Raw genomic sequence first — 24,462 nt, 5'->3', positions numbered from 1 at the left:
CACAGCTTCTCGAGGCACAAAAATACCTCAAGAAGAAGGAGAGAGTGCATCAGCCACCACATTTTCTTTACCTGTCTTATGCTTGATATCCAGATCATAATCTGAAACAAGCAAAGAACAAAGCATCCCAAGTTGCAAAAATGTATTTCAGAAAACACTACAGATTGTGTATCACTCAAGGAGGCCAGATGCAGTTAATACACTAAAGATATTGTCTGTGGTATCTGAAGTTAGATTTTTTTTATTTAGAACAGGAAATGCTAGGCTAATATTGCTAGTATTGCTGTATCTAGACTGTGACAAATCCCATCTCACTAAATGCAAGCCAAAAACTTCACACTGATACTATACGCTATGTACTTTATATTATCCTTCATTGTGTGTTTGTATTAGGACATAAAATATTAAAATACTAACATATTTTATATTAACAGGAAGTGATATAGCTCTATATCAAATAAAGTCGTTCCCTTGACACTGCTGCTGATGTACATAGATCATTGTTCATCATTGATTTTTTTTTTTCTGGACACAAGAAGGTTGTCCCTTTTCATTTCATACCGCATTAAAGCTGCACTGTTCTTGTACTTGTTTTGACACTTTTATTTATACTACATACTTTATACCAAAAAAACTAGTTTTAGTTTTAGTAGTAGTTTAGTATTAAAAATTACTATTCAACTGAAACTGGATCTAGTAACAGAGCTAAATCATGTTAATTTAATGTCTGGTTTAGGGTGTAGTTAAAGAATATAATGATGATCTAGTAAATACTTTACATAGTCTAAGTAAATGCTTCACATAGTCTACACAAGAAAAAGAAAACCAACAAAAGAAGAGTCCAAAGGAGAAAACAGCCAAGAACAGTTCATTAAAAATATCAACGTATTTATTGGACAAAATGTTCAACAGTTCAACAAGAGCTTTAGGAAACATCTCAAGCGAACATGCTAACAGTGCAAGCAATGAATAGAAGCTAGTATCCAGAAATTAGCATGATGCACAATGCTAGCTTTGCACAATGCTAATTAGAGCCTACACTCTTTTATTCACTGCCAGCGACATTAGCAAATTTAATGACTCTTCCTTTCCATGACTGGAAAAAAATGACAGGTAAACAAATGACCACAATGTACAAAAACTCAAGCAAATGGAAGAGAAATAATATAGATACAGATGATCCTAACTGAGGCCCTGGCTTGTGCAAACCATTGATTCAGCACTTATGCAGTCATACACAGATCAATCACTGGCAACGATTTGCATGTGAATAAAAAAACAAAGAATAAAAAAAGACCTTTTCACAGTTGAAGGCTAAAAGATGGAGAGCAGTCTAGCTGACAGTGTGTCCAACAGTTCACATTATTTGTATGGTATAAACTGTACATAGTGTATTCTTGAGCCACCGCACTGATGGCCTGATGTTGTAGAACAGATAAACATACTCTGAAATGATACAGACGGATAATCAGACCTTTGAATATGAATCTTCAGTGTGAGAGAGATTAATTTGCTCTGCTGGAGAATCTGACAAACAATGAATATAGCTTTCACAGGAAGTGCAGTGCACTGATGCTTCACTGACAAATGAGAGTCTACCTATTGAATCAGCTTGTTATGTGGCATTGATAACGAGTAGCAGTGTTTGAGAATGCTGAAAACTGTAAGAGATGTGTCTGCTCCGCCCACAAATACATAATTCCTTAACTACTGATGTATGATCAGAGAAGCTTTACACAATGTTAGAAATTGAAATTATTCAATCTAAAGATAAACTAAAGCTCACTGTAGCATGTTATTGTTAACTCAATTAGGTCCTATTTGGATTGGTCAGTTTTGAATGTGATTATTACCAGAGGTATAAGCTTAGATTTGTTCAAGTTTGTGGTAAACCTCATACAGCACTTTTCACAGCTCACATCTCATAAATCATTGTGCAGTGTAGCCTATAGCGTACACACATGTTTAGGATGTTTTTCATGTTTAGCTGAAAATTGTCAACCTAAAAGTGCATAAATCAAGTAGCCACTCCCATCTCATTCATAATTAACAAGATTTCTTTTCCCGTGTGAATCGGTCACACTGTAGTGAATTTACAGTACTTCATTTAACCATGTAAAAGAAACAAAGTCCAAATAAAACATATAAAATGAACATGGGTCAGAAAAGTACACAGAAACTGTACTTAAGTCTTGTGTTTTGTGTCTAACTATTAACCCATTAAAAGTGTAAGGGAGTCAAAATTGTACTTGCATGAAGGTAGAGACATTTAAGTTTTACGTTCCTTGTTTAAAGAAGGAATAGGATGGCAGCGAGAAAGAAGAGGAGGGTGTGGGTGCATGAAACTACAATTAGACTAAATTTTTTTTTTGGTCGCATGAGTTCATGTCACGCTTTCACAGTCAAAGGTGAAGTTAAACTTGAACCGTGGAAAGCGTTAGTGCAGCTGAGGCGTGGTTTTGGGTGTGGATCGCAACACTTTCCACACTGCTCCGTGGCAGCAGAACACTGCTCCGGTGCTGGGGAAACAATTATACCCAATGGGTTCAGGGTACAGCGTGCTATCTGAAAGTGTCTAAATAAAAATGCTTAAATAAAACGTTTTTCTTTTGCTAGTCTTCAGTTTCAATAAATCTACTCTAACAATGCAAAAAGGGAAGATTTTTTGATAACATTCAGTAAAGCTTGTCAAACTTTGCAACATTAGTAAAGAATGCCTTTATGGACGGAGCAGAAGATGGCTATGAAAACACTGTAAAACTGGCTGTGCTTATCACTTCATTCCTAGGACTCAGGAAAACTTGTTAAGCAATAATTAAACATGTCAAAAACACTTCATGAAGTACAGAGTAGTTAGGTTAGAGTTATACAGTGTTTACATGTTGATGATAGCCTGCTACCTCTTTAAAATGACTTTACTGACTGAATAAACAGTTTCCTTAACTGGTATTTGCAGCGACTTGAAATCGACTCTTGGTGGCTTTCCTCTGCGTCTTTTGGGGCGACCGAACGCTGAGCAAAAATGCTTTTTGCATCTCCCTATTGAATTATTCCCTGTTGCTGTTTCTGCTTGAGAAATGATGAGTCTGAATAGGCACATATGCTCCAGTAATTTGGCAATTAAGGAAAGCTCACATTATATTAGCAGGCGACGGGCACAGACGTGCCAGGTATTCAGATGGCAACTCTTTATTCAATAAATATTTTGGGGAGAAAAACAAACAAACAAACACATTACTGAAGCAAACAGGCTTTTTTCTGCCTCACTTAAGAACATGAATAAATAAATATTAATGTCTGGCGTTCAATTACTGCTATCTCGACAGCAAATTAATATTTTCCCAGGGTATCATAGAGGACCAGGTGAGCAGGAAATTCATTTGCAGGCTGCTTTTTTCCTCAACAAGCATTATTCTTGTTTTTATATTTATCTTACTGGCAGTGTGGTCATTAATACTGCTTTAATTTTTAGCATATTACTGAACACAAAAAGAAAAAAATAAAGGAGAAAAAAACTAACCACAAGGTGCTTAGTGTAAATGGGAAATAATAAAATAATATTAATAAAAAAAAACTTCTGGATGTAAGAGCATTGTGCTGACCAACAGAGCGGTCACGACTATGAGAAAGAGGAAGAGCTGTCCGGATGATCCGCTTGGTTGTCATTGCTGTCTTATTGAAATGGGAGAAAAAAAATTAAACACATCCTGAGAAAGAGTTTAGCTTTCCAGACCCGTCATAAAGCTAATACATCCTTTACATTCCATCACTTCACAATCCTCTTCTGTCCAAAGCTAGCATCAAAGTCTCAACAAGCGATCTGGCTGCTTTGCCTCAGTGTACACAAGGGCTACACGATATGGACAGATGATGGGTGATAACAGCACTGGTTGTTTTATTGGCGCTTGGCCTAGCAGCACTCACTCAGCTTGCATTTAACCAAGCCTCTTAAAGGTAGTTATTAACGGTTGACTCTACCAGGTTCTTTGACTAGCAATAATTGTAGGAACCTTCTGGTGCAATATAGGAATACCACCTGCCAAACATTTTTTACCAACCCAAAGATCCCTTTAAATATTAAGCATTGAAGCTAATATGTATATAGTTATTTGAGTTCTATATGGTTCTACTGTATATAAAACCTGGAAAGTATATGCTATTATATGCCACTTTATTCAATTAATCAGCTAACAGATGTTAATATTTGAATGGTGGCCTGCAGAAACCAAAAGTCCTTAATAGGACTTTCTTCGGAAGACTTCTTCTTAGGGCCGCCCACACGAATCTGGATATTTTTTAAAACTATATATGGTTGTTCTTCCATGCCTGGTTCAGAATCTCCGTTCATGGTAAGGTTTGTACTGCACGCAGTGAATTTTGGTGCCTCCGCTGTTTTAGGTTACGTGAGAGTTACATTAAAATAAGAAAATCGCAGTGAGAAAGCTTAGTTTTTCCAATTGACAGTTTTTAAAAATCTCCACCTTGGAAGGTATTTTCAAAAAGCTCATTTTTAGTAAACAAAAATGCAGTTTTCATGTGAACAGAAGGTCAAAACAGAGACAAAAACCTCATGTATTAAAAAAATATCTGGATTTGTGTGGACAGGGCCTTAATAGCCTATTGGTCACACAAGTGGAATGGCTGTGTAAGGACATCACATGATGTCCAGGTGTTTTTTCCCCTTTAGGTTGTAAATGCACAGAGAACTGTGAGTAACCGAGAGCCTGAAAAGATACATCAGTTGCATCCATGAGATATTTCCAAATGTTGGCTGCTACCTAAATATTTGAATAAAGCTTCTATTTTGTTACAGTGCAATCCTTCTTATCTTCTTACCTGCTTTTACCAAAAATGCACATAAGCAACATCTGATGAGTTTCTGCAGACCACCACGCATTTTTGTTCATTTCCCCTGTTCAGCAGTGCATGCCAACATGATATGAATGAAAATATTTTTGTGAATAATTCACCATAACTGTTCATAATTTGAAATCAGTGGAAACTGATAAAGCTGAGTATTGTTTGGTTTATTTGATCGGTTGCATTTTGAGCAACATCTGAATTCATCCTGTCACAGCTCAACTGATACGAAGACTGCAATAAAATATGAAACATCGTGCAGCCCTAATGTACAACTAACAAAATCTCAAAAACCACAAGAGTACAAACACCCACTGACCAACTCTGTACAATTTATACCAAAGTACAATCTTTCCCCAGTCTTTTCTCTTTCATACATGTAAAATATGAGATGTTTGATATTTTTGAGTGTTTTTTTTTACTGTCCTCTGTAATTCTGTTCTGTTCTTAGCTGGAAAACTTGGAATGCATTTGCTTTGAAGTGCCAAAATCTCTTACATACTATCTTTGATAAACTTAATAAACTCTACACATGAATATGTACACGATAGCTTGGAAAAATATGAAACAAAAATCTAGTTTTTAAATGTCCGTGGTCTTCAAACAATGACCGAAGTGTTACATGATTTCTACAAGACCTGCTGTGGCTTAAGGGCGAGGCGAAAAAAAAAAAAAAAAAGGAGCAAGAAACAAAGAACGTCCACCTTGGTCATCCAGGATATTATAACAGACTTCTACACTTATAGAATCCATGTTTTCCCACAAAGATCAAGCCTACCCACCATCATGAGGTTACACCGAACGGATGAACTGGTACCAACCACTTTGAAAGTAACCTGCGTAGTGCTACACTAGGCTCAAAACACTGATACATTCTACATAGTGCGGCTCCGGCACATCCAAAAGCCAATGTGGGGGAAATGTTCTTTAATCCTTATTGGCAGGTGCTTCGGCCGCTTAAGTACTGCACATGGTCATCACACTCAAAGTCTCAAAGATGCAAAAGAGCAATATGGGGGGCACACGGTAGCTCCTGTTGATATGGATATTCCAGAAAATAGTGAGAAAAGCTGGCCTCAGGGATCAGTATGTCAGTATATTGTAGCAAAAAAGGGGCACATAAAAGCATGGCCAATGTGAAGGTCACTACATTTGAACTCATGTCCTCACTGGTCATTGTGGTTGTTCCCCATCTGTGAAGCAGGCAAACTCTGCTGGGAGAAGAGGAAGGCTGCAGGCTAGTCCATGTCTAGCTCTGAAACCAAACACAACACATCCTGGGCCACACACACACCCACACACATACACGACAAAAAAGCATGCCTGAATGGCACACAGGGTAAGAGAAAGGTCATTTCCATACTGAAAGCAGACATACAGTGGCCGTCTGTACGTTTCTGCATGTGTGTGGTGTGGGTAGTGCTTCAATTTTTTAGAGTGAGTCTGGGTGAGTCTGTCACCAGCTGAAGAATACTAAATTACTACCATGAATACAAGTTCACAATTGACCGTGAAGCTGAAGTCCCATCAGTCGTCCATCCACTTGTGGTCCTTACACAAACAAACCACCTACGCCAAAACTAACAGTGTTGAGTCAACGGGTCACCACACCACTACTATGAAATGCGTGCTCATCCTTCCTTCCACCTTGTCTGTCTATGCTGAGTAGGAGAATGCAGTGAGGGTTCCCAGTTCCTAGTTCCCAGTGCCCGGTAGGTTCAGTGGTGCATCTCCTCACATCTGCATGAAGCCTCCTCCACACTGAGTTGCTTCCACACGGTTGCGTGAAGTATTTGTGCCTCAGTACTGGATCACCGCTGGGTCGAGTGATTGGGTGTCTTGGCTGGCCCCTGGCAGTGGATCCCGGGGGGAGGCTGGCTTTTCTTCAGTGCTGGAAGAGGGGATGGGCTTCTGGAGGTGGTGGGCAATCTGACCTGTCTGGCTGGGGGTTATACCTGCACATGCGTCCCCTGCTGAGTCTGTAGGCTCTGTATGCTGGAGAGGATCTTCTTCTGATGGCCTGTTAATGCCACGCCCATCTTCCCCAGCTCACTGGCAACACATGGGAAACAGAAACAGAAGAAAGTGAAAGTGAAAATTAGAGCAGTGGTAAAGTGCGATTTAGAATTTAGAATAGGACATAAAAGCAATTTTAGTTTTAGTTTTGCACTGGAGCTATGAGTTGGTAGGAAATTGCAAACACTCAGACTTTATTATGTGGTGTTTCTGAGGATATATTAAATATCATCAGAAAACTTACAAAATTACGATCAAAATAAGGTCAGGAGCAACTTCTATTTCTATTCCTCTTCTATTTTAGCTATGTATATAGTACTTTTAGTACAAAGTAAGGCAGTGTTAAATCTGACTCTGGTTCATTTCACCCTTGGTGTGGTTCATTTGGACAGGTGCAAATTAATAACAATAATCACACTTTAAAACAGACCCATGCAACCATACTAAGACCCTTTAGAGGAGGTGGTCCCCCAAACAAAACAAACCAAAATGGAAAATGTTCTGCGTTTGCATTTTTATGGCCCTATTTTAGCGATCATTTTGCTAAAGCTTCATTTAGCGCAAGTCGGTGTGTCTTTGGTATTTTGACAACACAAAAATGCGCCTTGCGCGGATCAAAACGTGCAAAATGCATGTACTAAATCACTTAATTAATCATGAGTTTGCTTTGGGTGTAGAGTGAAATAAACCAAGCTGCAAGTCACTTGTCATTCCCTATAGGAGTTGATTGTGCTCTGACTTTGGTTGCAGATTGCTATTTTAATAGTGTAGCGCTTCAGTGCTTCTCAGCATAGGAAACTCTCCTGCTCGTTCACGCTGTAAAGGTGAGTGAGCAGGTCATTTACAAGAACAGCAATGTTATTTTTTCAGCATTCTGTTTATTAATGATGTAAAGGTTGGGTTTGTGCTCTGCTGCAAGTCCTTATGTCTGTAACAAGCAGGGGTGTTCCTGCATTGCCAAGATAGCAATGAATGTCTGATGGATGACTGTTGTCTAGGTTCATTTCAGTCAGTGGTGCACCTGTGTTTTTGTTGCCAAGATAGCAATATGCTAGAAATTTACCTGAACACACCACACCAATCAGCATAGGTATATTCATAAACGTGTTTGTTCTATTTAAATGGCGCAGGCGCAAGGTGTAAAAAATATACTGTTGGCAGGTTGTAAGATAGCGATGAGTATCGCAACACGCCTTGTGATATCTGAGACTGATTAAAGTGTGTAAAGTTTGCCTTTTGTATATTTGCATTATTTATCCAGCGAAAAACAAGAACTTGAGCTTATGAACATGTCTTATCTGACTGACTCTATTTGGGGATTAAGGTAGAACTGTGTAAATTAGATTTGTAGCCAGTATAAATTTCTTGTCCTTGAAATTAATTATTTTTACATTATACTTATCTTTGAATCTTTCCTCCACAGAAACTCCACAGTCCATCTCTCCATGTAATTTTGTGAATTATGTTATTAAACTAACCTGCACTCCTGAATGTGTGCTACTGCTGCCAACCTTCCAACAGAATTCTTGCAGTATCAAACCTTCAGGTATTTCAGTTATCTAAAGGTAATTACCCATTTCCTCAATCAGAATCACAGATCTGACACTAACCTGACGCTGACATACATGACCGAGTCCAGCGTGACGTAGCCGGCATTGGAGAAGTGCTCTTTGTACTGGCTCATCTTAATGGAATCTAGCCAGTCTTCCACGGTGCTGACTGCTGGATCTGGGGTCACTGGGTCTTCCCTGAGGATGGAGTGAAAATACGGTTACTCACAATCATTACACAGACATACTGTTAACTGACCTGTTTTATTCATGTTCACCTCGAGGCTAGATTTTTTTTTCCTAACAGAAGAAGCCAAAAATAAAAAAGCTGCTGATTAAAAAAGGCTGATTTTTCAATATTTTATCCAGCATAATCTTTAAATGAGAAATGAATGTTGCTGTATCTGAATGCAGGTAAAGGTTTTAGTGCTGTCCTTTAGTAAGTACTTATTTTTTAATGTAGACTATTGGTTGTTAAACCAGTCCACAGTAACCCCTATACAGTCAATAGTGCTGGTCTGTTCGTGTTGTGAATAGAACTAGTTTAAGAATCATTGGTACAGAACACATTTTAGCTCCAAAATTACTTTTTGCTACAGTGCACCAGCGAACCATCCACTACAGGAAACACTAAAATTTAGCTCACTGGTGTCAATCATTTTAAACTCTTAGTCTCTAACCACCACAGTTTTGGTTCATTTTTTTGTTATTTTCTTAATGACTGTGGTATGTTTTTTAAGCTACTTTTGTTTTTGGCCTAATATAATTTTTAGTTAACTTAAAATGTCTAGTTAAAATTTCATGTTTTTGCTGTCTCATTGTTTTTATTTATGTGCTTATTTATATTTTATGTGTTGTTTTATTTTTTTAGCAATTTGATTTATAATTTATATAACCTTAGATTTTTTTACTTATGATTTCATGATTCCTACTCTTAAACTTTTATTAGAATCTTATATGTTTTTAATCTTAATTTTATGTATTTTATTTAAATGCTGACTTTCATTTCTTTGACAATTCCCACTCTATGTACTGGCTCAGCTACACTGTAAATAAGGGCCAAACTCAATGTTTTTTTCTGAGTTTAAATAAAGGTTGATTAATTGATTGATTTATAATACTGGTCCTGTGCTGTTAAACAAAGAGCAAGAAGTCATCATCCAAAAAAAGAATAACAAAACCATTAAAGCATTACAGCTAATAATAACTCAGGTCTGGAAATTATTCCAGTGTGACGTTAAATCATATGTTTAATTTGCGGCTTCACACAAAAAGAGTCTCATTTCAGCCTCTGTTTCCACATAAACGAATACGTAGGTGCTGCTTCCTCTGTTCTAATGTGATGCAGCCACATGTGCAGTTTTCAAGAGGAAACCAACAAAGGCTTTACATGAATGGGGGATTTAGAGACAGCTTCCTCCAGGGTGGGGGGGACAAATGTACACGCACACGCATGTGTACGTATAGCTGTCAGGGGCAGCTCTCAGCAAGAGCACTGAAAAGCCTTGTCAGAGCTAATCAGCAGCCAGAAGCCGGACAGTTGACATCAGCCCTGCCAGATCCTCCAGGATGCCTGATTACAACACAATCCCTGTCCCAAACACACGCACACACACACACACACACAGGCACACTCACAATCACGCAGACACGCGCTTTCAGACCTCGACCTGCGCTCTGCCAGGCGTAAGTGGCGGTCCGAGAGAAAAAGCAGACACGTTTCGCTTTGATGGTGGTTAGCCTCCAGCTAAACAAACTGGCCCTCATCTACTTCGCTTCCTGGCGCCCCTCAGAACCCAGCAGACGGCCAATCAGCTCCCCTCCCTGTCGCTCTATGCCAGCCAGAAGAGAACCAGGCATGGAGAGCAAAGAGGAGATCGCTCGTTTGATTCAGTCATCTGTCTGGTTCCCGTTTATGCAGAGTTATCTGCACAATCTCTTATGGAAACAACCGTACTATACAAATAGAAACGCTAATTTTATCATTTGACTGATAAGCACCAGACAGTCTGTTCAGGCTTTACATACACATACAGCACAATGCTTGCTTTAGAACAGCTTTCATCTTTCAAAATGTTTTTATTTTTGTTCAAATGTTATGTGATTATTAATATAGGGAAATGAAACATATAAATTTTGTTTCTTATTAATATAAACACGTTATTCCCCATAGTATTCTCATAACCACTCTTTAATACATTCTCTAAGACACTGATGTGCATTAAATTAGTGTTTTGTCCACCACTGAGCAGCGGTATATGCTTGTGTAGCCTCCTCCATATAATTTGGATATATGGATATAATTTCTTTCATACTTGCTCGCCTAAGCGTATGGACAGTTCTGGCCAGACGCCACCAGTCACGATCTTTTTCGATCATTTGTGGTAATGCCTTTATTTTTCCAGTACACATTTCTTACTGTGGATCAAGGAACAGTAAATGCATGCAACTGAAATGGAATGTCCTCATCCATCTGGCATAGCCATAGAAGATGCACTTTTAATTCCAAATAGAGCCATGCTTGTATTGAGCATGTATAAGACACGGTCTATTGCAGCACCACTGCATTACATTTGATGTAAAGGTTCTTTTTAAAATTTTAAGGCTCTTTTTTATTTGTAGGGCTGGAAAATAAGTCACTGTCATATAGGGCTTTCAACATTAACATGTTAACGCATGCAGCCATGTTTTGTTTTGTTTTCAGAGCCTGGTGACGCAGTAACAGTTTTATTTAGCGATATAACAGAAACGCTTACTGTTGAGTTCAGAAGGTAGATTAGCTTTTATTTATGCTGACGTTTATGTTCTCGTTCTCTTTTCCTCTCTTTTTCTCTCTCCTTTTCTCACTCTTTGTCTCACACACACACAAACACGGACTGCTTAAGGCACATTTCCTATACATTTTCAATACAGTAAAACAAAGATCTGCCAGTTATAAACCACACAACACTATTATTACTATCCTATTACCAAAAATACAGTACCAGCTTTAAAAAAAAAATAATAATAATAATTTTATCTATGAATTAGTCACAGACTATTTTTGTTTTTTTAAGGGATTGGCACCAATAATACAAATGTAAATGTTTCTAACACTGATTATTTTATTGACATTTAAATATTCATTATTACCAAAAGCTTAGTCTTAAGGCGGAAAAAGTGTGAGAAATCGTAATTCATCAAATAATACTGTTGTGAATAATTTTATCACTTTTTTAACTTGATTGACACCACTACTATCTTTTTAATGTGTGATAGAAAATCATTACAATTATAGAATTTTTAAGCACATTTTCATATATTTATTTATTTATTTTTTTATCATGTTTATATCCATATCAGAAATGAAAACATATCAAATAATATTAAGAAATAAGTTGCAATATAAATTTCATTCAGTCCTACTTCTATGGCATCACTCATTTTCTACACACTCATATCTACTTTTTAAAAGTAAAAGCTTCTCTATATTGTCTGCAAAGCAATGTATACAACACATGTTCCATATTACAAATGTAACCACAGACATACGAGCTTGATGGAAAGGTAAAGGAACCTTATGTTTACATCTGTCACATTGGGTTTTCTGCTCTCCATCATGTTGAATAAACACAGAATGATTGACTCGATCAGAACTGAACAGTCTGAGAATAAGGGAAATTCCATTTCTTACCAGATTGCACTGTTGGCCAGCTGCTTGAGGCAGCCTGGGTTGCGGATGAGCCGGTCTAGGCTGCTGACGATCTGGCCAAACTTCGGCCTGTCGCTGCGGTTCTTTTCCCAGCAGTCCAACATCAGCTGGTGCAGCACAACGGGGCAGTCCATTGGCGCCGGAAGCCTGTAGCCTTCATCTATAGCTTTTATCACCTGTGGAAAAAAAAACAACACAATCACATACAAAACAATACTACAACAAGTTTTAGAGCCAAATAAGTGGTCCTTATACAGACTTTGTGATATTGTAAAAAAGCACACACAGTTTTTCTATAAAATAAGTCTGACACTAATAAGACCAGGGTTTAGAAGGTTGATTAGGATCTTTTAAATGTTTAAGGCACATGACAAAATTCTGTTGATAAGCAAAGATTGTTTTGTTTTGTTCTGTTTTTTGTGTTTTCACAGGGACAAAAAGACACTTTTACTACAACAGCATCTGCTTAATGGCTTACTTTTTAAAATTATGTGTATCTGGTGACAATGAACTGGCTTTGTTGGTGCAACGTACTGAATTCATTTCAGTTTTGTCTCCCAGAGTGTCACTTATGCGCGTGATTTCTAAGCAGACCGTCTTTGTCAGCTGTAAGTCGAGCCCAAAGGAACCCTGGCTAATTTCTTTGCTTTCAAGACACGAAATCGCCGTGAGCATGAGGGAGAAAATAAACTAGTCGGATGCAAAGCTAGCAATTAGCCCAACTTCGCCTGCAGGACTAGAGCTCTGGAGATCCGCGGATGCTGTTGCCATGGTAAATGGAAGAGGAACAGATGGGTTTCTGTTTTACGCTGTAAACAGGACTTCCAAAATTCCGCTCCCCAGCTCCGGTAAAAATCGCTCTGCTTTACCAGGCACGGTAGCGGTTCCCCTGGTCCGATTTGAAAGATTCTAGCTCTGTGCCTTGTATTGTTTTCCAATCTCACTCCTTTAGCTATGCACCAACCTTCTGGAACAGCATGCTTCCCAAGGTGGAGATGAATAAATGAAAAGCTTTCTGATGTGGAGACTCTTGCCGAAAGCTAGCCGCGGTGGAGTTTTTTTTGGGGGGGAAAATGCACCCTGCGAGAAGAAACCTGGAAATGTTCCCCCTCCTCCAGCTGCATTTATTCTTTTACCTTTGCGAGATCACACTCTTTAGGGGATCTGCGGTCCAGGGGAATTAAAGTGCTTTGGCGGCAAATAACTGCGGCCTGATGGTAATCTACAGAGCCGCACATGATGTAGAGCCAAAATGAAAGAGAGAGTGGCTACCTGGCACAGCTCACGGCTTTCAAAATCTCCTGATGTTTCTATCAAAGTGCGCGGAGAGATCGTTGGGAGGTCTGGCAATGCAATCATCGCACTGTGTGTGTGCATGTTTGTGGACTTGTTTCTGTACACTTTCAGGCTATAAAAGTGCTGAAAAAGCAGAGGAAAATATGGACAGAACTAAAAAAAAGCCATACATTTGTACTGTATACTGTTGTATACTATTCTATATACTGTAATATTCTTATTACATGCATTTTAAAGATGTAGTATCACTGTCTTTAAAAGATTATAAATATATTAAATATTTAATAGAGTATAAATCCAAATGATTGTAGACTGCACTTCTAATGAATGCACTCTATCTGCACAGCTATTTTGGAGCAAATAAACACAAACCTAAAAGCACTATGCTTATTGCCAGGTTTGAGCTAGAGAGGCATGAAGATATAAGAAAAAGTTCCATCCAGAGCTTCTGAAATAAGATAAAGTTAGGTGTTGAAAATGAGCTGAGCAGGAATGGCGATCATCCAACATCTTAACGACCTCACTAATGCTCTTGTAGCTGAATGCAATCAAATAATCATAAACATCTAGCAGAAAACCTTCCCTGGACAGTAGAAACAGTCACTTAAAAAAAAATTAAAGCAGAACAAACGATTTTTTTTTAATACCGTTCATTTGATTTTAAATTAAACAATAAATGAGATAAATTAGTTGGTGGTGTCCTATTCACTTTGTCCATATAGTATATATAAATCTTGTCCCACTTCTTCTGCTTCGTTCATCATGAAATGTTCAAACTCTTTCCAAACAGTGCAGAAAGAGGTTTAGCTGTAACAGCTGTGAAATACATAATACATAGAGGGCATTCACGTATAACCCCATGTCTTCATATTGCACAAAACAAGCTTGTCTGTGGTTGTGAGTATGTGTAAGAATGAAGGAGACTTAGAGACAGGGCAGAAGGCCAAGGGCACACAATCTATCATTTTTAGTTTATGGAAGTCCTGCTACAGTGCTTCCTTTGGATGATTTATCATCTATATATCATATCTGTGCTACAGACTGCAGACAGGGAGCTACAACCACATCCTCCGCTGTTCAAACCGAATGCATGTGAAGTCTGAGTGGACTCACGTCTTGATTGGACATCTCCCAATATGGCCGCTCCCCGTAAGATATCACCTCCCACATAACGATGCCATAACTCCACACGTCACTGGCAGAGGTGAATTTCCTGTAGGCGATGGCCTCGGGGGCGGTCCACCGGATAGGGATTTTACCTCCCTGTGAGAGACAAAAGAAAATATCACGCATTTAAGACCATTAGTGACACCAGTATTGTTTCAGGGTCCAAGTACTGTTAGCCACTAGAAAAACTGAAATGTTTAAATGTATGTTTTTGAGACATTTTTAATGTAATTAATTTGCTAATGTAGAATACTGTAAAATATCTTTAGCATATTTTTAAAAACACATCAAGTGCTCTGCTAGTGGAACAGTGAATGGCAACCTTCTCAATGAAACAGCTCCTTAATCAGACTCTGTTTGAGCTATAACATATATAATTGTATATATAATAATAAAGATCCCTTAACCATGAAGTCCGTTCTTGAACAGAGTCAGCGTCTAATGTTAGTTTTAGCCGTGTAGAATTCACACAGTGCACTAATGGTGCTAGGTAACATTTCTGAAGAACATTTGTCTCAGCAGAAACTAATTATGTGACTAACAGAAACTGCCTTTAAATGTATCATTTTAGTTTCTACATCATAATAAAAAGTGTTTACCAGATTAAAGAGCTGCATTTGTACCTCCTCCAAATGAAAATTCTAATAGGTTCTGCATCTGAGTTTGAGTCTGTGTTGTCAATAAAACAAATTGAAATGGTTGCTCTGAAATATATCTGTTCTAAATTCAGTTGCTGTGCCTAATTAGAACTTTTTTCGGGCCATATATTAGGCACTACTGGATTAGAGCCTGCCTTTGTGCCAATTGCAAACAAAATAAAAAATGACTTTTTTTTTTTTCAATAAGTAATGACATTATTTTCTAGTTTCCTTTTTACAGAATCTGTATTTCTGATCATTTCCGTTAGCGATTCTAATATTAGAAATAACTACTAATAATTACAAGCTTTGAGTGGTCCAGCAGGCTAAACGCTGCTACTGTGATCAGGAAATCACTGGTTCGAATCCCAGTTATGTAGCTTGCCATCAGCTGCCGGAGCCCAGAGAGAGTACAATTGACCTTATTCGTCTTTGACATTGTGCGTCTGTGAGATGATGTATCGGAACCGAGTCACTGCGCTTTCCTTCGAGTGCGCTGCGATGCTACTCAGCAATGCTGCATCAACAGCAGTTTAAAAAGAGTTGGTGACTCAATTCACATGTGTCAGAGGAGGCATGTTTTAGTCTTTCCCCCTCCTGGTGTTGGGGCATCACTAGTGATAGGGGAAGTCCTTTCTAATGAGTGGGTTGGGTAATTGGCCTTGTAAATTGGGGAGAAAATGGGATACAAGTAAAAAAAAAGGAAGCAAAAACTAATATTACAATACCACATGCTTTTATTAACTGCAATATCTACAGGTGAACTATCCCTGATATTTTCACATGCTCTGAACTTATCTCTCGGCTGGGACTATTGACCTAGTTCATGTAACACTGCGCGGGGAAGCTGGCGCCTCGCATCACAGTGTGAGAAATTTCCCCTCAGTAAGATTCAGTTTGTTCTGTGATATTCCGACATAATCGGTGGGTTCCAGCGGCCCAGGATAAACGACTAAAACCCTGCAGGGAGACTTTTCTCATCCTTCTCAATCTATGATTCTCTCTCTCTCACGCTCTCGGAGGACTGTGTTTGTCAGACCAAGCAGTTTGATTGGTGATGGGAGTGTGATGGGGCATAAAGCTGTAATTCCACCTGTTGGTGCCTCACAGATCGTTTAGGGGGGTAAGATGTACTGTTATCGGCTGTGCTGCCCAGCTGGTGGTTTCCACGGTAATCACAGCTTCCTGTTGCTACAGCGCATCTGAGTCCATGTCCCAGTGCCATGCTGCCATGTTCGGTCAGGGGGGTGCCTGTCTTAGCCTTTCTAACCAGGGCCTCGGGGGCAGAGGCGAAACATTTCTGAAGAGAGAACAGGCTTTTGACCATGGGCATCACAGTTAAAGATAAAAGGTGGTTCCCCCAAACAAAATGTTCTGGATAATATTAATTATATTAGAATTTTATGTAGAATGAATTATAGCTATATAATTACTTTATTTTTTAAGGAATGTGGTTCATTTTCTTATAAATTAATTCAGCTAGTTCGAATTGCTTTGCATATAGTTACTGAATAGTAATCTGTAGGATATGATAAAAGGAAAAGAGCTTAAAGGGTTAAACATAAGATCAGGTGTTGTGTTCTTAAACCTAATTAAACTAACTCACTAAATTACTAAATAACTAACTAACTCACTCATTCACTCATGTTTAGCAGGCCGACAACTCAATATAAGTGGCCATTGTTACAAGTTTTTTAGCTTTTGGTGCTTTTTAAGAGTGGTGCTTTTTACCAGTGACACTGTGTGTAATTTTTATTGTCTTTATTCTGACATTTAAATACTGTATATAACATAATTCCTTCACATACAGCTGTGCACTCATAACAACTCTAACTGAATAAATTTTACTTTACATCCTCAACAAAGAACAATTACATCTGAACAAAGAACCTCCCTTTAGTTCTCTTATTTCTCTTTCCATCTCCCACCCCCCCCCACCACCACACACACACACACCACATCACATACAGTCTGACTACTGTAGGCATTAAAGTCAGCCTGTAGTAGCGATTCTGCAGAACAGGCTGTATTTCCCTGCTGAGTGAAAGCCTAGCTGTCCATCACCTCCACATTTCTCCTGGAAGGCTTTCAACAAACAGCCACTACTGACCTAATTCCTGCTCTACAAATGGCTGGAGCTGGCTTTTCATTTGTGTTTCATTCTAGTTTCATTCCATATACGCTGGGGGGAACAGAGTAAAGAGATAATTAGAATTCTAAAATAAGTCTGTCCTTCGAAGCAGCATCATCGGATATCAGAATAGAGAGTTTCACGACAATGTGAAATAGAAGACACGGACGTAAAGTGTAATAAAATGAGATAAAGAAAAAGGCAAAATTGAATGCCTCACTTTTTAGTGAAAAGCAGATCACTAACAAAGATCACTCACCCTGGTGGTGTACGCTGCCTCTGGGTCGTCCTCCAACACGCGGGACAGGCCAAAGTCCGAGACTTTACACACCAGGTTGCTGTTCACCAGTATGTTTCTTGCTGCCAGGTCTCTGTGTACGTAGTTCATCTCTGAGAGATACTGCATCCCAGCTGCGATGCCTCGCAGCATCCCTACCAGCTGAATCACCGTGAACTGCCCGTCGTGTTTCTGCACAGATTTACAAACGTTCATCAACTGCAGGCTTAAATGACCATATACTGTAGAGCATTAGTGTATAAATAATGTGTATTAAAATTAAGCTCTATATTGACATGCCATAAGTCTTAGGATAGCAGTATACATGTGATCATGAGATGTTAACTCAGCGGATGTCTTGGGTACATCTACACCTGTCTAAGTTGTGAGGTTTTATTATGAGAGTGAGGTTAAACAATGATGACGTAGATTACTGGAGTTTGAGGGAGGCCAGATAGTGGCCAGTTGAAGTACAGGAAGTTAACTTTCCTTAATCCACAGTTTCATGTATGTACCAAGAATACATCAAAGAAGGGATTATTATCCACCCAGGTGCCCAGTGAATGGGAATGATTGTGACTGGCAGCATCTGGCTAGAAATATCCAGGCGAGCTATTAAAGACAACACTGGTTTCTGTCCTATGATTTCTGACATATCATTGTAAATTGCTATCAAACTCTTACTATATTAGTAAAAAATACACAGATAAGATCTAGAAAGATATTATTTAATTTTATTAAAATTGGTACAGTCGCAAAAAATCTCTGATTCTATAAAAAAAAGCCGAAAAAGAGGAGATTTGTTATGATTATGAACAAAAAGAGTTGCTGAAACCATTAATTTTGAGCTTTTATATTTGTCTTCACGTCCATGGCTGCTGCTTCCTCCCTTCCCAGCTTTCCAATCCCCTCCTTCGGCGATTTAGAAAATTCACACTGAGGTCTTTCCTTTTGTTGAGCTGAAAATCCCTGATTGTGACTTGAATGTAACTGCTGTCAGCATTGTCTGCGTGTGCTCATCTCTGTGATTTGTGGCTCATTTTCTATCATGTATCTTCCCTCAGTGGTGGAAGGTATCATCCAGAGGGAGTCCTTTTTTATTATTATTTACTGGCGAGCAATTTCTAATTCATAAGCTCTGTGATTTTCAGCACATTATACAGTGTGAGATATCAGCCACAGTGATTGCCATAATCCTATTGCCTTTTAATGTGAGGAATTGGCCAAATTCAAGAAAATTTGAATGTAGCTTGTGCTTCAGGAAGTAAAACAAACTGATATGGACATCTTTTCATCATTTTTTCTGCTTTTTATTTCTTGACAGTTTTTTTTGTCTCACAAGTTATGTCCAACTGTTTAAAAAGGAAACAAGCAGAGAGACGAACAGCTAAACAGAATAAATACACAAGATCTGAGGGCGAACCCAGTTCTGTTGGTGACTGGCAGGGTGCTTTTGTTTTTATTTTACATTGTTTCCTTTTCAGATGCAAAGTGACCATGTTTCGTTGGGGGAGAGAACAAGAAAGGCTCACCTTCAAGAATGTGTCCAACGATCCATTTTCCATGTACTCTGTTATTATCATCACAGGCTTACCTATTGAGACGGAAGAAGAGGCAGGCAGAGAGAGATAGAGAAAGACAAAAAAAAAGAAGGGGGGGGTAAGAGGGTACAGGGAGAGAAAAAAAAAGAAAAGAGTTCTTTGTAATCATTTCTCCACAGGAGAAGAGAAAAAAAGACATCGCAGGGAGACAAGAAAAGGCTATCTCTTTACGTCCCATATTTAATTCATTTCTGAGACGACAGAGAAAAACTGGTGGTGGTGGAGGTGGTGGTGAGGGGGGATGCTGGCGGTTGGCGGTGGCAGCCCCCTCCCCTCTCATGGACCCCCAGCTTCCCTTCCTCTCCTCTCTACCTGCTGCCTGTTACTCATAGTGACAGCCCCTAATCAAAGCTCTCAATAACAGTCAGGCAGATAATTAGAGTGAGCTGTCCTCAGAGAATATCTTTGTCCAGAAATACCATGAATGGTAATGAGTTCCTATGGTGGGAGGGAGATGGAGGGGTGTTGGGGGGTGTGTGGGGGGAGCGGGTTCCTGGGGGGGATGCGGTGATGAATTGGCCGAGGAGGAAGGAGAGGAGGGGTGCGAGAGCAGGAGGGAAGGGGTTCAAAAATCTGCTAATGGGAAAAGTGTTCACCTCGCTGGTGTTCGGCACTGGCAGCTGCCAGCGCCACATATGGGGCCGGGGAGTTGGGGTGGAGGGTGAGGTGTGGGTTGGGGGGCAGAGGAAGGGGAAAAAGAGAGAGAGAGGTTCACACCTGCGTGTCACAAACTGATTAAAAATGCTCCCCTGATTCCGCCGCAATAACAGAATGTCAATCAGTTCAGAAACAGCCTGTGCCCCCCCACCACCTGTGCTGAGAGGCTCCGACAGCACCGACAGCGGGGGCTAATCCACCTTAATAATCGGACAGGCCTAATGGGAAACTCTCCCTGCACGTGCCCTTTGAGCTTTGGGTACACCTCCTGTCATTATCACACATCAGCAGTGGACCCAGCACTGAGCCTTGAGGCACGCCAGACTTGCGCGATTTGCAAGTCTGAGAACTGTCTGAGAATTCCTTGAAAACTGAAAATGAAGGCTTTAGTATTCAGTAATTAACGTTAATGCGCATTATTCAGCACTGTGCTTTATCCAGTAAATACTATAAAAAAAAATAGCATGCATAATTTACGTCATTATCAGACACACAGGAAACAGGGAACATAAAAGGAGTTTAGAGACTTATTTGTTATGTTAATTTTATGGGTGTCCACATTCTACAATATCCTGCTCCATTATCTATAACCCTAATAGTCAGAGAGGTCTAATTGGAAACTCTTTTTTACGCATGCCCTTCAAGTGTTGGGTACACCTCCTATCAATATCACATATCAGCACTGGACCCAGCCTTGAGCCTTGATGCTCGCCATTTGCAAGTCTGAGAAGTGTTTTTAAAAAACGTGAAAAGAAATGAAAGAAAATTCTGAAACATTCAGTAATTAATGTCATCAATTATTCAGAACTGTGACTTCTACCAGAACAATGAAATGCAACATTACATCACAGATTTCACAGATCTAAAAGGCAGGTAGGTGCAGGTGGGGATGACATGGGGATGACATGATATAGTATAGCATGTAGTCACTGGTAGAACTGATGCAGACTTTCATGTTTTCAGTAAAGGCTATGAAGTATCTAGCGAAGTCGATATTATTCATTTCCACATTTTAAGGTTTATCAATATATAAGTACTAGTAAGTTACTAGATGAGAAGAAAAGCTAAACATTAAGGCATTAAGGGGTTAAATATGTTGGTCCTGGCCTCGCTGCCTTCTCTTAGCTCTTGTAACAAGGCGAACATTTTAAGGTCAAAAAGAATTTATGCAAAGGCCTCGCAAGAACAAAGGTGGTGCACACATAGTGCTTATGCTCTGAATGCAATCTGAACAGAGGAGGCGGCTACAGCTGAGGTTAAAGGCAAAGCTGCATTAACTGCCTCGCTGCGTTTCTGTCAATCTTTACTGCCAGAAGAACAAAGAAATGCAAAGCAATTTACCCCAATAAATCCCCACTCAAATCTATCTATTTATAGGGTCTAGCCTTGTTGCTTTAGAGTGTGCCTATGGGTGTGGTGTTCAGCTGAATGGAGCTTGGCCTGCATCCCTCCAAGCTGTCACTTTCAGTAAATCAGCACTGGGCCCGTCACGCTCATCACACAGTAAATCGCATGGCCAGTGTGGCGAGGTCAGAGAGTCATCAAAACAAATCGGGTGTTAACGAAGCGACGTGGGACGAATCGCTCTGACAGTAAGCCAGACTCGTATCCATACCCTGACCTGCCCTCTTCTACTTATACAACTCCAGAAGGCCGGCGAACAAGGGGTGGGGGGCATACACACACACACACACACACACACAAAACTCCCAATCGCACCTCTTTTAGCACCTTCAGAAGAAGAAGCCGAGAGCGTTTTTCCTATTTTAGAGCTACAAAGGGAGAGCTCATTTCTTAAGAAGTGGCGGAAGGCTCTGTGATCAGTTCATTATGGAAATTAGTCACGAGCTTTTCATCCACGGCTGCTGGTTTTGGCGCGTGATTGATGTCGTACAATGAAGCGGCCAGCTCTTTTAGGTGTGCTATATAATTACACTGTCTCGCCTAATGCTAAAAGGAGTATGATTAAAACAGGCCAATGACCAGATTGGACACCATCATGAATCTGCTGCAAACGACTGCATCGACAGAATATGAAATCCAGGGATTTTTCTTTTAGGATCATGTTTGGCATTAGATGGGAAGGCAATTAAAAAGCAAGTAATACTTTTATGACATAGTTAAATGCATGTACACTTTTTTAATTGGTCAAATGACTGATATTTATGTAAATGCTCACATCAGAACTCATCGGGAATCCTATCATTTTAAGGCTATAATGCTCTTTTTCAGTAATCCATACATTTGTGCTGTTTTTTTGGACACAGATTAAGCCTCATCCCAGACTATTTAGGATTTTCTATAACGAATCCCTTCTGCCAGTGTAATTCACTCTAAGACTCGGCTTGGCTCAGCGCGTGTGCTGATGACCGGCCAAAAGTGATGCCCGAGGTCAAAAATAAACCCATCATGTTTCCTCTTCTGCCTGTCGCCTGCCCACACTGCAATCACAGCCACTTAGCCTGGACCTATCAGGAAAAACACCTAAAACCGTATTAGCTTTAAATTCGGCGCAGGCAGACAGCCGATGCATGTTATCAGATTGGAGATAGCCTACTATTCTGGCGGTTAACAGCACAATGGTTTTATAATGGAGACGATGACAGCTCAGTGTTTTTGTTAAGATGGGCTGAAGGATAAAGGTCTATTCTGGCTCCATTCTTTCAGCTGGTGCTCCATTTGCATTACAATGAGCTCAATCACGGTCTAATTTTTCTGTCGGAGGCGATAATGATACACCGGCTCTTTAAGCCCTGTGTAATGTGACAGCCGCATTTCATATTCCAACACAATTACACTCGCACTCTCTGTCTTTTTCCTGTCGTACGCCGGTATACACACACACACACACACACACACACACGCAAACCAGCCTCGCCTTTCTTCAAACTTCTCTTCCTCTTTTAACGCGTCTCTGCCAGGCGGCGGGAGTCATTATGCTGTGGAGAGGCACTGGATTGGCAGCTGGCTCTATAACGCAGCGTGCTGGGGTCACTGACCTCTAGTCTCCCTCTACCCGGCACCATCAGGCTGCTCCGTGACCTGTGAAATTACTCTCACTCTCAGCGCAGAATTCTATCTATCTTCACATCGCACCCAATCAACACGCAGGCAAACAAGGACACACTTTAACCCTCCTAGGAGCCCTGATAGCGTAAAAATACTCCACAAACATCATCTTTCAGTGGGTTTAATTATTTTCTGTTTAGCTGATTGTTACAATCAGGGCAAGTGTGGAAGTGTGAATTAAAAACCTTTGAACAAAACAACGTTTGTCATCATATGTTAAAGAGAAGAGATGATATAATGATTGTAAAAGCTTTCATTAGAATAGACAGCACCTAAGCCTTAAGCTTTTCATGAGTCACACAGACATGTATTTATAAACATTAAAAAAAATGGGTTCCATCAAATTTCATCTGTTGTTACACTTGCAGATAAAAACAGTCTTTAAGACAATTGATGCTTGATAAAAAAAAAGCTTTTGTAAATGTTTATATGTTGTAGGTCTATGTCAGTTTTTATTAAAGGCACATATTAAAGGTACACTGTTAAAAAAAGAAAATGTGCTTCAATCATTGTTGTGCTTTATCATTTTAAATGTTCTTAACATATAGTAATTAGGGAACCAAAATTGCTCAAAGAACCATTTGTTCTCATTGTTTTATGTCTGATACAGATGCAATGCTGTACCTGCTGCTACCAATATCAATCAGATGCCAACCAGAGCTTTTCCCTCTCTTAAATTAAGCTATTAATAAATTGTTTGTCTAAATGCACTTTACATGCTTAACATAGCCATCTAAATAACACAATGCTCATCCTGGTAAGAAAATATTTTACTTCCATCTGAAGCCTAGAATACTGGCGTGAAGACTTGAACGCATATAGATTGGGTTCAAGAGTTAAGCATTTACAGAATTGTGTATACCATGAATTCTACTGGATTACACTTATTGTCTACCGATATTTAATCAAATGATTTTGGCCAGTACTGATATTGAGTATAGGATCAGAACACTTCTAATTGAAAGACTTTTTTTATATAACTGTAGGTCACATTATGCCTTTTGAATGCCTTATATAACTAGGTTTATATCTAATGTTTTTGCCAAGTTTTTATTTAAAACAGTAAAACGATCAGAAGTTCAGATATTAAAATCATACATGAACATAAATATAATTCATGTAACTGTCAATCATGATTGTTAGGTCAGATGTAGTGTGTCTGAAGATAAAACCTTACTTATGTCATTACTAGGGATGTACCAACATGCAATTGGTGTGTTGAAGGCAATGTCCAGCATTTGTGGTGTATATATGTATATATATACAGTCAGTATATTCCAGTGCTGATACATACTAATTAATAAAATGAAGAAATTGGGGCTAGATCTGCCAGGATTTATATTATATGTTATTATATGTTTATTTCTGTATAGTTATAAATTGACTAAAATACAGATATTTTAACATGTGACATGCAACAGAATAATCAATAAAATAACCATCAAATATATGACTTTAAATATGGACCAAACCTAAACAAATAATGAATTGTAAGACATAAATCTGCAC

General features: G+C 39.2%; 1 protein-coding gene across 1 annotated transcript in view; it reads right to left on the bottom strand.

The window, feature by feature from the left end:
- Positions 1 to 867: 867 nt before the first annotated feature.
- Positions 868 to 24,462, bottom strand: part of ek1 (eph-like kinase 1) — a 135,183-nt gene continuing 111,588 nt past the window's right edge. The window contains exons 12-17 of the mRNA XM_022681064.2: positions 19,159 to 19,220; positions 17,609 to 17,818; positions 14,527 to 14,676; positions 12,100 to 12,293; positions 8,487 to 8,624; positions 868 to 6,912 (exon numbers count right to left, since the gene is read on the bottom strand). Of these exons, the coding sequence (XP_022536785.2) occupies positions 6,810 to 6,912; positions 8,487 to 8,624; positions 12,100 to 12,293; positions 14,527 to 14,676; positions 17,609 to 17,818; positions 19,159 to 19,220 (857 nt within the window). The 3' untranslated portion in view covers positions 868 to 6,809. The remainder of the gene's footprint in view (positions 6,913 to 8,486; positions 8,625 to 12,099; positions 12,294 to 14,526; positions 14,677 to 17,608; positions 17,819 to 19,158; positions 19,221 to 24,462) is intronic.

The sequence above is a fragment of the Astyanax mexicanus genome, chromosome 1 (assembly GCF_023375975.1).
Source record: "Astyanax mexicanus isolate ESR-SI-001 chromosome 1, AstMex3_surface, whole genome shotgun sequence".
Taxonomy (NCBI): domain Eukaryota; kingdom Metazoa; phylum Chordata; class Actinopteri; order Characiformes; family Acestrorhamphidae; genus Astyanax; species Astyanax mexicanus.
The sequence above is the reverse complement of the archived record's forward strand: the minus strand, read 5'-3'. Positions and strand labels throughout refer to the sequence as shown.